Here is a 14629-nt window from a genome sequence, read left to right as displayed (position 1 = left end):
TTTATATGCACACTCCGCCCCAGTAGAAGTATTTTTTTGTAAACATGACTTGGCTGGAGGACTGCGCTGCAGAATTCAGAGACATGCACATTTTTAAGGATGGCTGCATTTCAATTTAAGGTAAAGGGACCCCTGACCGACTCTGGGGTTGCGGTGCTCATCTCGCTTTATTGGCCGAGGGAGACGGCGTACAGCTTCTGGGTCATGTGGCCAGCATGACTAAGCCGCTTCTGGCGAACCAGAGCAGCGCACGGAAACACTGTTTACCTTCCCGCTGGAGCGGTACCTATTTATCTACTTGCACTTTGACGTGCTTTTGAACTGCTAGGTTGGCAGGAGCAGGGACCGAACAACGGGAGCTCACCCCGTTGCGGGGATTCGAACCGCCGACCTTCTGATCAGCAAGCCCTAGGCTCAGTGGTTTAACCCACAGTGCCACCCGCATCCCATATTTACCCACGTCCCGCATTTCAATTTACACAAGTGCTAATTAAGTATATTCACCAATAAATGCAAAATGAATCAAATTTCTCCACAGAAACATCAGCTCCGTTGCTGTAACTCAGGCTGTTCACACTAGTAATTAAGTGGGGGCAGAGACTCACAAGGAGGTGAAACCCGGACTCATAGTGTGATTCATGCCTCTGCTCCATCTGCCCATTTCCCCTGCACAGTATTCCAAGATCTGCAGATCTCTCAGATGTGCATGGCCACCGAATGCCTCCTCATTCCCTGGAATGTAGGAAAACTGTGTATTACTCACCACCCTGGGCATAGCCAAGGGGGAGCAGCTGCCCCCCCCATCAAGTAAAACAATAGAAATACTTAACTGAACAATCACGTTGGTTCATCCCCTCCCTAACAAAAGTCCTGCCCCCAACAAAGTCCTGCCCCCCAACTAAAATCCTGGCCACGCCCATGCTCGCCACAGTATTTAATATCTAAAAATGCAGAGAAAGACTCTGCCCATTCACACATACCTTGCCTAGATGTTTTCACAATAGGGTACAGAGGAGGAAGCAGCATAGCTTCTCTACACTAATATGTTTCCCTCCTTGCTTAAAACTGTAGATAATTTTTCTATTGAATGGCTATTGCAACAGCCATTCAACACACCACATTAAGTTAGCAGATCTTTTCTATCTAATAAACAACAATAAAACACTTGATAGATCTCTATGCACCAGACAATATGATAAACAAAATCCAACACTGATTTGTTATATATATTAAAAAAACTTTTTGAGAAGTTCCATCTGTACCATCTGCACACGTTTCTTTATGTTATAAAGATCTATGGGTAGATCTTCATTTCCTCTTATCTGTCTCTTTAGTTTAGATCAGAAAATCTCAACCTATGAATCATTTAGTCTTCTGATTTTTAAAAATCAACAGACTGTGATCTAATAATAGCTTCTCTGTAGAGTTTGTAATAGCATAGGCGACTCCTATAGAATTATTTGAGATCCAGGACATCAGATTTTAAGGCTCTTGTTGGTCCGAGCTACATTAGGAGTTAAAGGGGAAAATTATGATTGGATATTAAAGGATGCTACAACCTTCTATTCCGTTTTGACTTCGTCTGCCTTTTCTTCCCTTTGCCCTCTTTTGAACTTTGCTCTTAAATCCTGTCTGATTTCACCCACTCCATTTCAAAACTTGCAATCCCTCCAGACCATTACACCGCCATTCTCCCCCTAACCATGCCACAGTGGGAACCATTGGGGTGAAAGCACAGTCAACATCTTTCATTGCTCATTTTCTTTTCTTTCTTTTCAAAATAATGAATCTCAAGTAGCACTGCCAGATGATGCATTAGTCTGAAGATTAAAAAATAAATAAATCCAAGAGATTATTTAGTGCCATAAATTACATTTCAGCATCAGACCCAAATTTATGTCTCTCTTGTCCCAAGAAATAGGCTTCCTGAGAATGGTTTGAGTACTTGGTGCTGTTTGTGTCTAATTAGTGCCTGAATTAGAGACCCCTGATGTAAGCCACTCTAAAATTTCTAAAGGAAAAAGCTGGATATGAAACTAAAGGTCTCCAAATTCCCACAGAGGATCTTATTGAAGTTTTTCAGGCAGTTGAGGCATTTGCTGATTTAGGCACTGAGGTACATTTTTGATCTTACACTTGAGGAAACATTTCTCAACAGCTGGGTTCTAAAACAAAAAGCTGGAATGCTCCCTGCTGAGCTAATAGTCCCTCTAAGCAACAAAAAGAGAAACTTCCCTGGGCCCAGAAAGTGATATCTTCATGTGCAAGCCATAAGAATGCTCAGGAGAGACCCAAGCCATTTTGATGCCTGGAGCACAGGACAAGGTGCTGCCTTTCCTATTATGTGTACAAAATCCGACTAGACTGGTCAAATTTGGTCACAAATTCCATCAGCACTGGTGATGGAACAGACTTCCACCACGCCACACATTTCTAGCCACTTTCCAACCCATAGAATTTGCCACCCAAGGCAGCTGCCTCATTCTGCCTCATGGAAGGGGCTGGCCCTGATAATGTTGGTGTACATAAGAATCTTCATTACACTGCTCATCATCTGGACCCCCACTGAAACGATCAGATACATGTTTGTGCACACATTTTTATGCTGCACGTAATGAGTTATGCAATACTGGAGCCAAATGAGTATCAGTGGTTCTTAATTTGCAGCCAATCAATATGGTTGGCTGTTGAAAGCATTCAGACTTTAGGGGTAGATGTGGGTTGCTTTTGAATAGATGCAGACTCCTAGCAGGACATATGGACCACGGCTTCCAAAACAGCATAAACAATGTAAACATATTTCAGGGCAATTGTCCTGTCTTGTCTGCCTAATGGATCTTGCAGAGATTCTGGAAGATGATTATTAACCTTCTGCTGATAGAAGAAATGACTGTACCAATCTGCACCCCAAGACAGCCATAAAAAGAAAATGCCTGGTGGAAGTTATTAAGCATGACACCGTTTGCAAATAAACACACACACACATACAGCCTTCATTGAGGCTCTCCCTTCCTACTGAAACAATAAAACCAGAACAAAGCACACAAGTCATCATGGTCAACAATATCCCACCATGTGAAGCACAATAACCTGCACAAAACTATATGGGGATTCTAACTGACTCCACAGGTTTTACTACATTTTAAAAAAAAATGTTTCACATTAATATAAATATAATTTTAACAGTTGCACAAGTGTAGCAGTGCGATAATCATGAGCTGTGAATTACTGGTAGCAGCAACAAAAGTTACAGACCAATGTGGCTGCTTTTGCATAGTTACTGTGTTTCAAAGTTGCAAAGGTAAGACAGACAAATGAAGCACATCGTCACCAAGATTTTTGGTCACTGCATTAACAGCAGAGATGACACTCCCCCCTTTTCTTGGGGTCATGGGTTGTTCTGCTGCCCAGCAATATGGGCAATGTCCACCATCTTTACAGAGTAAATTACTTTTGGCTCCCATTTGATCATGCACTTACAGAAGCATATGTAGAGACCATTTGGTCACTGGTGTTAGAAATTTCATTATAAGAAGGAATGGTCCCAGGTTTGGAATTCTGGTTTGAGGTTGCTTCATTTTTACACATTGATGAAATGAGAATTACTCGCCTACTGTTCTTTGGCAAAAAAGTGTCAGATCACGAAAAATATGCTGCTGTTGAAAATTTTGGATTTGTGGGCAAGGAACTCTTGAGTTTTCTTTTTCTCCAATGTGCCAGCTAGAATTAGGTTTTTCTTAGCTAATCCCCTGACAAGTGGTGCACTGGTAATGAATTTTTCTGTTGTTATATTACACCCAGAACCCTGTAAACATTATTTGAACTTATTTTCTGCTTTTTTTGTGATTTTAAATTTCTGCTGTGGTTCTCTCACCAAAGGGCACTTGCCTAAAACTTGGATCTTGGCATCCAGGGAATTCTCCTTTATATACATATTTTCTCCCCATGTCACCAACATAGAGTACCTTACAATCTATACTGCATCTCATTGGAGGCTGAGAATAAGGAGTGTTGCCCCAAAGTTTACTAGTATGCTCACAGCTGAGAAGAAATTCAGACCCAGTGCCAGAATCAGCACTCTAGTCACTTTATAAACTTGGATCTCATTGAAAGTAGCACTTATCTCTGTGCTATACACAGCCTGACAAAATTCAGACTGTGATATGATTTCAGGGGACTTACATTTATTTCAAATATGTGGGTTAGTTGAGATGTTCTATCCTAAAACCACAACACCTTCTGAGTCTTGTGTGTCCAGGGCTTTCTCGCTAAGCAGGAAAATAATTCACATGCAGAAAGGAAGTATCCTATTGTTGGTGGAGAATAGGAAACGTTTGCAGCAAGCTCAGACTTTTGAAACATGCCCTTCAGCTGTAACAGTTCTGAAAAATCTTATTCACTTCTGATCACATATTGTGATGCTGCTGCTACACAGTAAAACAAGCACAAAAGCTTTATTATATCTGTATAAGAAAACCCAAAATCTGCTTCCCGAAACCTCAATTTGCATCCGCATTTGAATCCATCAGACTGCAGAAGCCGACTGGTTTAATGTCCTTCCTTCTCCCGCTATTCAACGCTAGTAAATATTCCTTGGAAGAAGTTTGGATATTCTGCTTTTGCAGACTACAATGAAGTTTCGTTTTTGGCCTAGCTTTGTTCTTTTTTTATTTGGCTGAGTGCCAGGAAAGTTTCAAAAATGCACCCATTGGTGTTATATCTCATGGGCTAATCTAGCCCTAATAAGGACAGACAAGGTCAAGGCCAAGGTCAGCCAAGGTCACTTTTCCCCGAGGTAGCTGGTTTTAAGCTATGGATGCGGTGTCTAACTGTGGCTAACTGTCATCTAAATAATAATATCTTATTTTGATAAAACTTGCCCTGGGAGGACAGTTATGAGCATTGTGAAAGACACACACAATTCTTTTATCTACAGTAGAATTGTTCTTAAAAAAAAATAACCCCCAGTTTGGATCTGCATTGCCAACACCCTGCCAACAGGATACTTCAAGTAGCTTACATATCCTTTTTTGGAAAAAAAAAGGAAAAATCACTCCATGTTTCCTTATGCTTTTTTTATTCACAGAATTCATTCTTTGTAGCCTGTCTGCCAGCTGGAAGGATAAATGAATTGGGATCCTTGTCCATCAGTGAGTCCATTCCTGCAATTCTTAGAGATGAAGTACTTCTTATTTCAACTTCCGAGTTCACAGTGAAAATCAATATGTTGCTCCATTTGTTCTGATGTATCACCTTGCCTTCCATTTATCTAAACCTCAACACCCTAAGGAGATTCAATTACATGATCTTTATGTTCCTAGTGTAATGAAAAATTAATACAAACTGGCACAGGAATAAGCAGTTTTACATGAACGACGAGTGTGCAGCGGACCCTAAACAAACTAATAAGATAAACAGAGAGGCACCCAAGTCAAGAAGAAAAATAATTTTAGGAGGGAGGGAGATTTCCAGGGATTCTTGTTTGATTTGGGATACATCCTCTCAACAGATACTCTTGAAATATTATTTATGGAGACATGGAGTATCAATATAACATGGTCATGATACGTTGATAAAATAAATCCAGGCTATACAAGAACAAAATGAGCTCGTATGTAAGAGCTACAATCCCCCCAAGAAAAATGATAGAAGTTGTACTGGGCCACATGAATTCAGGCACTGCCCCCATCAGTCCTACCTTCCATTTGCACTTTTGCCAAACCCATGATGCTTCTGAGGAAGAGGAAGAGTCCATAGAGAGAACACATATGCATTAGCCTGGCAGATCAGAGGGGCTACAACTGAATCAGATGGGGGTGGTGGGCAAAGGAAACAAGAAGGAATAAAAAGTGGTCTGTGAGAAACTTTAGGGCACCAGAGCAACCAAGAGAAGAAGATGATAGCTGGATGGAGCAAGGGGACAACAGGCTGCTTCACACTCAACCATAAGGAGGTTTAGTTTGGTCAGAATCAAGTATACACTTCCAGAGCTAATGCTAAATACATTGTTGTTGTTGTTTAGTTGTGTCTGACTCCTGCAATTTGGTCAAACTCAGTAGCTTCAAGAACACTGTCCAGCCATCTTGTCCTCTGTCATCCCCTTCTCCTTGTGCCCTCAATCTTTCCCAACATCAGGGTCTTTTCCAGGGAGTCTTCTCTTCTCATGAGGTGGCCAAAGTATTGGAGCCTCAGCTTCAGGATCTGTCCTTCCAGTGAGCCTTCAGGGCTGATTTCCTTCAGAATGTATAGGTTTGTTTTTCTTGCAGTCCATGGGACTCTCAAGAGTATCCTCCAGCACCATAATTCAAAAGCATCCATTCTTCGGCGATCAGCCTTCTTTATGGTCCAGCTCTCACTTCCATACATCACTACTGGGAAAACCATAGCTTTACATTACTTCTGGTAAATGAGCCACCATTGCTGCTAGAGGGCTGTGAAAATTTGTGTATTGGGCTTTTAAGACTCTTCGACCCATCTACGAACTGAAACCAAATTGGTTGCCAGAAGTGGGGTCTCCCCTGCAACTTTCCCACCCCACTGTACAAGATAGTCAACAGGGTGAGGATTCTTGCCTGCACTAAGACACAATGACCAGGAAGCAAGCTAGATGCAAGAATGGTAAGACAAGTCTTGTATTACATGTTGGGATATTTCCGTTCCACCTTAAAAGGGAGCAGGCTTTGTAAGTTACAGAGTCTGCGCATGTCCTGTTCACAGGATGTTTATGTTTGCTATTCCTTTCGATTTCAGTCGGTCAGAGACGCTGACTCAGAACGGTCATGTTTTCCTTTGTTCTGTTCAACGCTAAATAAAGTCTGTAAATTATGCTCTTCTGCGGTGCAAGCTTTCTGGCTGTGTTTCTGCTGATAAACAGTGTGCACGAGCCCTGGAATGTGGCAATCTATTTCTGAGGTTTCGTGTCGCTAACTGCTGGATCTGCCTGTCTACGGGAGATCGATGGACGTCCGGCAGCCGGCTTGGGGCCATGATGGACTATATCTCCCTGGCAGTTTCCCAACAACAAGGTTACGGGCCCAGATTCACAGCACCTACAGGAGAGTAAAGCTGCAACAGACTGAGAGGTATGTCAAAAGCGAAAGAGAGGTTTTTCTCTGTTTACCTTGGAAGGAGTCTTTGATCTCCGGCAGGGCTTAATTGGCCTGGGAGCCGAGCCAGAGAGTTCGTGATTAATGAGCTGCCGAGATACGAAGTCTTTGAAGGCATAAAGGGCTCACGGCTCAAAGGAAAAGCTGAAATGGAGTTTTTCCAAGCTTCAGAGGCCACTCACTGCCCTAAGTTACATGGGCAGAATTATGAAACCTGGGCAAAATGGTGTGAATCTTTGCTGCGTCAGTTTGGGGTGTGGCATACCGTTTCTGAGCCCCCCCCCCCGGTTCCTCTGACAGAGAAATGGAAAGGCCATAATTCGAAGGCCATTGACGTAATAGTCTTATCCGTCTCTCTTGAGGAAATTAAGACGCTTGCTGGCAACACCACTGCACGTGGGATGTGGAATGCTTTGAAAGCTGCTCACAAGCCAGTCATCCCAGCCCAGAGTTTGACTGCATCGGAGGTCCTAGCTGTTTCCCAGAATGCGAGTGAATGCAGGGATGCTGAAGGCACCGGTTGCAGGCTGCAGGGGGAGCTGACCGTCACGTCATCCCAGGCAGCATTCCAGCCTCCAGGGGGAGCCAAGGAGTCGGCAGCTGAGAGCTCTGTTTCTCGTGGGAACCAAGGTCATCGCCTTTGCAGAGGCCGGAAAGGCAAAGGTAAACAAAGACAGATGCCTGCAGATTGCCAGAAGCAGAGGGAGGGTGAAGAGCCCGCGCCAGGGAAAAACAAAGCGTTGTTTGCTGGCACAGCTTCACCAAAGGCTAAAGGCACGTCTGCTGACCAGAAGCAGGGGGGCAAGCTGCAAAAGCCCACGCCAGTGGAAAACAAGGCTATGTTTGCTGGCACAGCTTCACCAAAGGCTAAAGGCACGTCTGGTGGCCAGGAGCAGCAGGGGGGCAAGCTGCAAAAGCCCACGCCGGTGGAAAACAAGGGTTTGCTTGCTGTAAAGACTGCTCCAACAGCCAAAGGCAGATTTATTGTCGATTCAGGTGCGAGCCGCCACGTCACGAAGGATCGCCACCTGTTTATCTCCTTCAAGCCTCAGGAAGGTGAGATCCACCTGGCTGACGGAAGGACGTTGCAAATCGCAGGAGAAGGGACTGTGAAACTTGCAAGTCTGCACACTACCATCAGTAATGTACTTTATGTTCCGGGAGCTGCTAGCAACTTGCTTAGTGTTCCACAGCTTACTGGGCGTGGTTTTCAGATTTCCTTCAAGAGGAGCGTCTGTGTCATCAGTAAAGGCAAAGAGGACTATTTGCATGCAAAGTTTATGGATGGTTTGTTCCATATAACTTATGAGGACACTGCTGTTGTGTCTAATGCTGATTCTTGTTGTGTTGCTCAAACTAACAAAGTTCTTCATGCAGGTTGCATTCACGATGCGCATCGAAGGTTTGGTCACCTCTCTTGGAAGGCACTGGCCAAGATGCCAGAGGTGGTTGAAGGTTTGAACATCAAACCCTGTAAATTTCACATGAAATGTGTATCTTGTGCAGAGAACAAGGTGAAGGTTGCTCCAAAAGGCAAGGAGTCTAGCAGGCAGGCCTCCAAGCCCTACCAGCTAGTGCATGCGGACTTGGTTGGTCCACTTACACCCTCTTTAGGGGGAGCAAGGTACTTCATGGTTCTAATTGATTCTTTTTCCAGGTACATTCATGTGTTTTTGCTCGAACAGAAATCGCAAGCGTTTCCGAAGTTTAAGGCATTCTGTGCTTGGTTGGAGAATGTGCACGGTAAACGTATTGCCTGTTTGTTTACCGATCGAGGCGGGGAGTTCACTTCTCAGCAGTTTGAAGCTTTCCTGACTGAGAAGGGAATCCAGCATGACATGTCAACGCCCAGATCGCCATGGATGAATGGGCTTGCGGAGCGAGCAAATCAGACATTGCTGCAAGGAATGAAAACCTTGTTGCATGATGCCAATCTCCCTGATAAGTTTTGGGGGGAAGCTTTGGGGAATTTGGTTTACACCTTTAATCGCAGATTGTCATCACCCATTGGCTGTACCCCCTATGAGAAGATGTTTGGCAAGAAGCCCAACATCAAACACATGAAAATCTTCGGTTCTGACATGTGGGTACACTCCCCACAAACCAACAAGCTTGGGAAGCGTGGGGCACATGGTTTGTTCATGGGGTACGAAAAAGGTTCATACAGGGTATGGATGACTAACTCTAAGTCCATTAAGTTCACAAGGAGTGTTGAGTACAATCCTAAGTGGGGGGAAAATGTGGGAATTTTCCAGAGTTACCCAGAGGAGGATGAAGATGATGTCAAGCAAGCAGCTAAAGCTGAGGATGATGATGATGATGATGATGATGATCAGAGTTCGGATTGCAGTTCAGTGGGCGGTGCTGCTGCTGGTGTCAGTGACAGTGATGACACAGCAGACTACGAGAGCGCAAAGGCCACAGTCAGACCATCTGATGCGTCTGACAATGAACTGGAAGAACCACTGTTCACCATTGGTCATTTTTCTCCTAAGAAAGAGGAGATGAGTCCAGAAGACTTGCGTCTAGTACGTAGGTCTGAAAGGGCGACCAAAGGCAGACCTCCAAAGAGATTTGCTGATGAGTTTGCTAAGACAGCAACTGCTGTTCTTAGTAGCTCAGAGAAGGTGTGGGAACCTTCAAGCTTCAAAGAGGTTCAGGAGTTAACCTCTAAAGATGCTGAGCCTTGGCTTAATGCCATGAAGGCTGAAGTTGATTCCTTGAACAGGAACCAAACTTGGGAACTGGTACCGGTAGTCCCAGGAATGAGACTGGTTGGCAGCAAATGGGTCTTCAAGGCCAAGACAGACCAGAATGGCAAGGTTGTCAGACACAAAGCCAGATTGGTTGCCAGAGGTTTTTCACAGGTACCAGGACAGGATTACCCACAGTCAAATATGAGAGCATTCGGCTGATGCTCAAGATTGCTGCGGAGGAGAAACTGCATGTTTCCCACCACGACATTAATACAGCTTTTTTGTACGGGATTTTGAACGAGGAGCTGTTTATGCTTCCACCTGATGGGATGGAGATACAGAAGGGAATGGTCTGTAAACTGCGGAAATCCTTATATGGTCTCAAGCAGAGTGCCAGGTGTTGGAACACAAAACTCACTGAGACGTTGCTTTCTCTAGGTTTTCACCAGGGCAAAGCTGATCCATGTGTGTTTGTCAAGGAGGAGGGGCAAAACAAACTGTATTGTTTATGTTTTGTTGATGATCTTCTGATGTTTTGGAAGAATCAGGCTTTTTACCAAAGCACCCTAGCTCAGCTGAAGGAGCACTTTGACATGAAGGATCTTGGTGAGGTATCCAACTATCTTTCTCTGCAGGTGGAGAAGGACCAAACAGGTAATTTTCTGGTACACCAAACACAGAAAATTGCTGATGTGTTAACCAGGTTGAATTTGGCTGATGCAAACCCAGCAGACACACTGATGGTGACAGGTTACCAGGTAGACAGTACTGCTGAAGCGTTTTCTGACACAACGCTGTACAGATGCATTCTAGGCAAGCTGAATTTCATTGCCAGATGTTCAAGACCTGACATAGCTGTAAGCTGTAATCTGCTTAGCAGACATGCCAACAATCCTACGATTCAGGATTGGAAAGCTCTGAAGCGCATAGCCCGCTATTTGAAAGGGACTATGAACTACAGGCTGAGGTTCACCAGTCAGAAGACTGGAGGTCTTGAAATCTTTGCTGATGCAAGTTTTGGAAGTGACACCACGGATGGTACAAGCACTTCTGGAGTATGCTACATGTACAACCACTGCCTGTTTGACTGGTTGTGCAGGAAGCAGACGACAGTGAGCCTAAGTTCCTGTGAAGCAGAACTCAATGCCCTGTCATTTTCACTCATGGATTGTGAATGGTTGATGCAACTGTTTAAGGACATCGGGGTTTCTGTGAAATGTCCTGTACAAGTGTATCAAGACAATAGATCTTGTTTGGCTTTGCTGAACTCCGAGAGTTGCAAGCAAAGAACCAAGTACTTGCAGATTAAGCTACATCGTGCAAGGGAGTGTATTCAGAAAGGACTGATTCAGGTGTCCTACATGCCAGGAAATGAAATTCCTGCTGATCTGTTGTCTAAAGTTGTTAACAAAGAACAACTTAAGGTTTATGTACAAAGGTTGCAATTGGGTTGAACCACAGGTACTACAGGTTACACGGAAAGGGGGAGGATGTTGGGATATTTCCGTTCCACCTTAAAAGGGAGCAGGCTTTGTAAGTTACAGAGTCTGCGCATGTCCTGTTCACAGGATGTTTATGTTTGCTATTCCTTTCGATTTCAGTCGGTCAGAGACGCTGACTCAGAACGGTCATGTTTTCCTTTGTTCTGTTCAACGCTAAATAAAGTCTGTAAATTATGCTCTTCTGCGGTGCAAGCTTTCTGGCTGTGTTTCTGCTGATAAACAGTGTGCACGAGCCCTGGAATGTGGCAATCTATTTCTGAGGTTTCGTGTCGCTAACTGCTGGATCTGCCTGTCTACGGGAGATCGATGGACGTCCGGCAGCCGGCTTGGGGCCATGATGGACTATATCTCCCTGGCAGTTTCCCAACATTACACACCTGCATTTTCAAGGGCAATGCAACCTCTTCCATGCAACAGTGGCTGAATGTGAATTCCTCAGCCGGCTCTAATGACCATGGGCATCACTGCCTGGCTTTAATGAAGCTTCAATTTATTTGCATATCTAGTCTTTGCTTCCTCTAGATATCAGTCAAGGACCCCCCACAACCTTGTTAGTATGAGCCCAGAGGGTGACAGGGAGAGAGGAAAAGAGAGTGGGGAGGAGTCATCTCTGTACTGATGGCACTGAACTCAAAATCCCTGGATGACCTTCCCAAGTGGTTTCATGTTGAAATAAGTGCTTTTGGGATCCCTCCCATGGCAAAACCCAAGATGTCAATCAGGAATTCCCCAAGTGCCACCTTCTGGAACTGATTTTCTACAAAGCAAAGGACTGAAGTCATGATAGCACCATTCTCCCAATGTCCAACCCCCATGAGACAGCCCAGCAGATACAGTGGTCAATAGTATTGAAAGCTACTGAGATGTCCTGCAGAAACAATACAGGTGCACACTCGCCTTGTCAAATTCCCAGAAAACCTCATCCACCAAGACAGGCAAGGCTGTTTCAGTTCCTAGACAAGGCAAAAACAGAATAATCTGAACAATCCACCTCATCCAGGAAACCATGGAGTGAAGAGGCCACTAAATGGCAAGATCCAATGAAATTAAAGTATTTTCAAACACTCCAGTTGAAAATAATGGAATCTGAGAGTGCTAACTGTGGCTGGATTATTCATAATGGTGCTCCCCTATAGAATCATAGAATGGTAGAGGTGAAATCTAGTTCAACCCCTTGCAAGGCAGGAATCTCAGCTCAAGAATCCATGACAGGTGGCTCTCCCAACCTCTGCTTTGTGCTCTTCTGAGGATCCTAGGCTTTTGTTCTTAAGGAGCTTGAGAACTATGCAACTGAAAAGTAGTAGTGATGTGTTGAAGAGATAAACAAGCACACGGAAATTTTTACCTACCCTTAAGTCAGTGAGATGGCAATCAGTTTTTAGCTTTTACGTCCATGTGCCACTTACTGTTGAAATTGGAATATGGGTGGAGTCTAAATTGCAGAGCCAGAGTGTTACACCAGATGGAGCTGGGATGGCAACCAGATGGTGCTGAACTACCACTCCTGTAATCACTGACCAATGACTGAACATGCTGGCTAGGGCTTATCAGAATTTAATGCATTGCTAATCTGATGCTGAAATCCCCAAATCAGTCCGCACTACACGTTTTGTTGCTAATGAAAAGTAACACGCTGCTTTTTTTGTGTTGGTATTTAGCTATGCAATAAAAATATTCATGTTCTGAAATAGAATTGATTCATTGACTTTTTCAGCATGATTATTTTAAATTAGCTTATTTTTATTAGCTTCTTACAGAAAACCTCAGAGCATACACAAATTGGTTAAAATGCTTACTACCGCAGATTGTTTGGGGTTGATCCAAATGTGAAAGATTGGAAATATAGCTCTCATTTCTCTTGGGCATGGTCCTGCATCCTGTTGCTTGAGCAAAGCCTCCATGAAAGAGAGTTTTAGCAACTCAGCAAGAGGCTTGCTTGTACAAGGACTGCAGTGTCAGGCCAGTACTTAGTGCTAATTAAATAAGTACACAATGCTTGAGATTTATTGCCTGGTTGAGAAGAATTTACACAAATTTAAGGAACAGCTCGCTCTTTGGGACTGTGCCACGTGCTAATCTACATCCAATTCCAATTTCCATATCTCTTTTTCTCTCCTCTGCAGATTCTAGAATCCAAAAACCAATACCCTTGCCAGAAGGCATTCCACCCCCTCCACCTCCCTCAGAGCCAAGGTGGCTCATATTTACTCATCAGGAGGAGGCTGATGATTAACATTTATGTCAAACTTTTCTTCCAAAACAGGAGCTGAAAGCAAGTTATAATAAAGTGGTAGTCTCCTTGTGGCAACCTGTATGACTATTGTGGAAGGATGGAAGATGCCGTCAGACATTACCCTTGAGCGCTGATACAGGCCCATTTGGCACATAGCTTGTCTGAAAAACTGACTCAGGTTTGGAGGTTCTAGCAGGGGAGCGCAGCTATCGTATATCCTTGACCGAAGAATGGTACACTCCTTCTATCTGGGATGGTTGCCATCTTCCACTGAGCGCACAGCTTCAGGAGAAACACACATGGAGCGGTGAGAGAGGAAGGGGACACCCGCCTAGCCAGCCAGATCAGCCAAATCAACCCTGGCAATTAATGGGGTGACAAATGTCACAGCCAGATCACCCTCACATCCAGAGAAATGAGAGCTATATTTCCAATCTGGCTGGCTAGGCGGGTGTCCCCTTCCTCCATCACCGCTCCATGTGCATCCCTCCCGAATCTGCATGCTCGGTGGAAGAAGACGACCATCCCAGATAGAAGGAGTGTACCATTCTTCGGTCAAGAGTGTACGATAGCTGTGCTCCCCTGCTAGAACCTCCAAACAAGTTCAAGGTCCATTTGTAGGAGAAACTGACTCAGGTCACCCAGCTTACTACAGACCATGCCAAACCTGATGTTTTTGCTACAGTTTGGTCCACACTTTTCTCATTCATCAATGACTCAATGGCTCTACTTCTCAGCTGCCCCACTGGAAAGATTCTGCTCAGTGACAAACACACTCTTGCATTATAGTTCTCCTGATCTCCTTCCACTCATTTCTCCCCAACCTTACTTCAGGTGATTTTTCAATGGTAAAACCTGACCTCTGAGTGAAAATTGTTATTATTATAAGACATCTGAAGGCAAGGGGGAGGCAAGCCACTGTTCTGTTATCATGTTTGGATTGTACGTCTGATTTGGCAAAAACTCCCCTGGAAAGGTTGATTTATGGAGCAACGGGTCTGGGAAAATTAATGAGCAGACGCTTAGACTCTATCTCATCGGAACTGTCGAAATGGCACCGGCCGTTCGAATAGGACTTTTGGATTAGCATGG

At 44.2% G+C, this 14629-nt stretch overlaps 1 protein-coding gene across 1 annotated transcript; it reads left to right on the top strand.

The window, feature by feature from the left end:
• Positions 1 to 7507: 7507 nt before the first annotated feature.
• On the top strand, positions 7508 to 13537 carry LOC308481803 (uncharacterized protein; the record flags this gene model as incomplete). The annotated part of the gene is made up of 3 exons (XM_081014511.1): positions 7508 to 8579; positions 10241 to 10456; positions 13428 to 13537. The coding sequence occupies 3 exons, from the start codon at positions 7508 to 7510 to the stop codon at positions 13535 to 13537; spliced, it is 1398 nt and encodes a 465-aa protein (XP_080870637.1).
• Between the last annotated feature and the right edge of the window lie 1092 nt (positions 13538 to 14629).

This window comes from Podarcis pityusensis, assembly GCF_964106645.2.
Source record: "Podarcis pityusensis genome assembly, chromosome: 7".
NCBI classification, from domain to species: Eukaryota; Metazoa; Chordata; class Lepidosauria; order Squamata; family Lacertidae; genus Podarcis; species Podarcis pityusensis.
The sequence above is the reverse complement of the archived record's forward strand: the minus strand, read 5'-3'. Positions and strand labels throughout refer to the sequence as shown.